This window comes from Mandrillus leucophaeus, unplaced genomic scaffold (assembly GCF_000951045.1).
Source record: "Mandrillus leucophaeus isolate KB7577 unplaced genomic scaffold, Mleu.le_1.0 Scaffold502, whole genome shotgun sequence".
In the NCBI taxonomy this organism is placed as follows: domain Eukaryota; kingdom Metazoa; phylum Chordata; class Mammalia; order Primates; family Cercopithecidae; genus Mandrillus; species Mandrillus leucophaeus.
Window position 1 is genome coordinate 1,708,858 of NW_012105388.1, and position 3,178 is coordinate 1,712,035.

The 3,178-nt window shown below is 48.1% G+C and overlaps 2 protein-coding genes across 2 annotated transcripts in view; both read right to left on the reverse strand.

The window, feature by feature from the left end:
* FCGR2A (Fc fragment of IgG, low affinity IIa, receptor (CD32)) overlaps window positions 1-2,806 on the reverse strand; it is a 13,865-nt gene extending 11,059 nt beyond the window's left edge. The window contains exons 1-3 of the mRNA XM_011996115.1: window positions 2,670-2,806; window positions 2,213-2,233; window positions 1,635-1,892 (exon numbers count right to left, since the gene is read on the reverse strand). Coding sequence (XP_011851505.1) covers window positions 1,635-1,892; window positions 2,213-2,233; window positions 2,670-2,754 — 364 coding nt within the window. The 5' untranslated portion in view covers window positions 2,755-2,806. The remainder of the gene's footprint in view (window positions 1-1,634; window positions 1,893-2,212; window positions 2,234-2,669) is intronic.
* Window positions 2,807-2,842: 36 nt separating this feature from the next.
* The window catches only part of LOC105551015 (low affinity immunoglobulin gamma Fc region receptor II-a-like), a 1,741-nt gene continuing 1,405 nt past the window's right edge, over window positions 2,843-3,178 (reverse strand). The window contains exon 4 of the mRNA XM_011996135.1: window positions 2,843-3,091. Within this exon, the coding sequence (XP_011851525.1) occupies window positions 2,843-3,091 (249 nt within the window). The remainder of the gene's footprint in view (window positions 3,092-3,178) is intronic.

Consider the following 3,178-nt stretch of genomic DNA (forward strand, 5'->3'; position numbering starts at 1 on the left):
TTTTTTTTTTTTTTGAGACGGAGTCTGGCTCTGTCGCCCAGGCTGGAGTGCAGTGGCCGGATCTCGGCTCACCGCAAGCTCCACCTCCCAGGTTTACGCCATTCTCCTGCCTCAGCCTTCTGAGTAGCTGGGACTACAGGCGCCCGCCGCCTCGCCCGGCTAGCTTTTTTGTATTTTTTAGTAGAGACGGGGTTTCACCATGTTAGCCAGGATGGTCTCGATCTCCTGACCTCGTGATCTGCCCATCTCGGCCTCTCAAAGTGCTGGGATTACAGGCTTGAGCCACTGTGCCCGGCCTGTATTTTTAGTAGAAACGGGATTTTTCCATGTTGGTCAGGCTGGTCTCAAACTCCCGACCTCAGGTGATCTTCCTGCCTCAGCCTCCCAGAGTGCTGGGATTACAGGTGGAGCCACCACGCCCAGCCCTCAATTTGTATTATCTATATTTTTACATTTTCATAAGAAGAGTCAGAAGTACTATCAGCTGTCTCTGGGAAGCCAATACAGAGGGGAGCTATGATGTCATTGGGTAGCTTTTGAGGTCAACTCAGTATTTATTTATTTCCCTTCAGTAGAGCACCATCAAGAGAAAGCAACTCCACCGCCAGGATCTCTCTGGTACAGCAGCAGCCTTAAAGGACCACAAAAACAAATCACCATCTCAGTGTTGAACAGGAGAATCTAAAACACTGAATGTTTACCCGCGACCATCTCCAGGGTTTATGCACCAAGAGTGCAGCTCAAGTAAACAACAGTAGAAATGTGCTTATATTTTCAGACATTGGAAGCAGGTAGAAACAGTATCTAAGCCAGGTGTGGGGGCTCATGCTATAATCCCAACACTTTGACAGGCTGAGGAGGGAAGATCACTTGAGACCAGGAGCTGAAGACCAGCCTGGGCAACATAGTGAGACCCTGTCTCTATAAAAAGAAATAAAAATAAGTCGCTTGGCATGGTGGTGTGCACCTGGAGTCCCAGCTACTTGGGAGAAAAAAAAAAATACTATCTAAAAGCATTTTCTCTACAGACTCTATTAAACTGAACACTGTCAGATGTTTACATAAACCAAAATCAGATGATGTGACTCCTTTAATTAAAGCCATCTCAACTCACTCAGGAATAAAAGTCAAAATAGTTGCAACAGCCTATCAGCCTCTGCTTGATCTACCCTTCACCCTCCCCTCACCTCTGACCTCATCTTCCAGACAGAATTCTGCACTCCCACGTCCTCACAGCTGGCTGGCAGCCTGCCGCCTTAGAGCCTTCAGAGGTCTATTTCCTCCAACCTCTCTGCTTTACCACACTGCCTCAGGAGGAAGGTAGTTTTTTGAAGTAGGGATTTCCTTCTTCTTCTCTCACACTCAGCTGTTTGTGGCCTTGTAACCCCCTTGCTCAATCAAGACTGAGGCAAAAACAACCTAACACATGCTGAGAAAATTATTAGAAATTCCCCCTTCCCCCACCACACATGCTAAGCAAAGGGGGTGGGTGAAATGGGGAATGAATGAGCAACTCACAATCGTGCTTCCCAGTAAGCAGGCCACCCCTACTCTTTCCTGCAAACCTCTGCGTGTAAACAGATTTAATCCATCCTGGCCCTCCCAGGTCCACCCCAGGGCCTTCCTCCACTGACCAGAAAGCACAGTCAGATGAACAGGGTCGCTGAGGCTGGTCCGGCCAGTCTGGCACCTGTACTCCCCGCTATCATTGTTGTTGGCCTTGAACCTGTAGCTGGGCTGCGTGTGGGCGGGGATGAGAGTCCCATTGTGGAACCACTGAGTGGAGTCGCTGTCAGGGCTGTGAGCCCCCCGGCACGTCAGAGTCACAGAGTCCTCCCGGAGCACGTTGATCCACGGGGGCTCGAGTTTCAGCACAGCCTTCGGGGGAGATGCTGAGAGGCAGAGAGTGGAAAGGAGTGTGAATAAATAATCCTGAAGGGACTGTGGATGCCAAAGGAGCTCCCAAGGGAGGTCAGGTACCAAAGAGTCCTATTGTAGATACAGTTCAAGATCTGTACTTGCAGCAGCCTCATTCCCTTGGGTCTTCAGTGGATCTAAGAAGCAAATCCCAGACCCCACTAAAATGGGGGAACTGCCCATGCTGAACCCAAGCTTGATTTTCAGTGGAACAGACATATCCCCCATAGCAAACACAGCATCATATTATGAGGATATAATACTGTCAATACAAAGAAGCAAAGGGCATACTCACCAGTTTGACTGTCTGCAGAAGCTGTAAAAGAGAAGAGAGTGGATCAACGTCTAGCAGGAGAAGATGGCTTCAAATTTAGCTGCGTATGTGAAAGGGGCAGGGGAGGTGAGCTTGGGCTCTTCCTTCTCCAGCACCTATCTCAAGATCTTTTTTCCAGTTTATCTTTTATAAGAGTATTCACTTCATATGTCCCCCTTATCTCATTCCCTGTTCCTCCTCATGACTACAAAGTACACATGAATGTTTGGTGCAGAATGGATTTTCCAGGGACTACGTAACTACCTCTAAGTTCTGACCTTAAAAACCACTGGAACACTTAAGAAATCAGGGTCCTGTCTCCTCTTTCAGTCTGTCCCCTGCTTCCAGGGCCCAGGCCTGCTCTTTACCACACTGGTGCCTAGAGTCCAGGCAGTAGGAGTGTCTGAAATTGCACTCTTTCAGAATGACCCTCACTCACCCAGCAGCAGCAAAACTGTCAATGGTTGAAGCAGCCACAGGTTGCTGGGACATACATTCTGAGACATTTGGGTCTCCATAGTCATCCCAGCACTGTGCCAACGTCCAGTCGGGTTTAAGAGATAAGCTTAGAAAAGAGGAAGGAAATGGTTTCATCTTCTTGTGCAGCTGTCATCAGTCCTCAATTCTGTTTCTGCTAACCAATAAGGAACAACTCCAGTTAGGAGTTGCGTCTGCTTTACGGATAAGTCTATTACACACCACCTTCTGTCCTTGTGAAAACCCCAGGGAGGGGTTACCATTGTGCTGGCTGGTATACCCCTCCTTAGAGTACTCTTTAAGATAACTCCTGGTCAAAATCTTATCCAAAGGCATAAGAGCAGTTTGCTTCCAACAGGAGCCAAAAATGACCAGCAATACAGCCTGCTGGAGAAGAGGAGACCAGAGCCTGGGAAGAAGATAATGTCCAGCTATTTTTTATACCCATAGGACAGAAACTTAAAGTAGAAA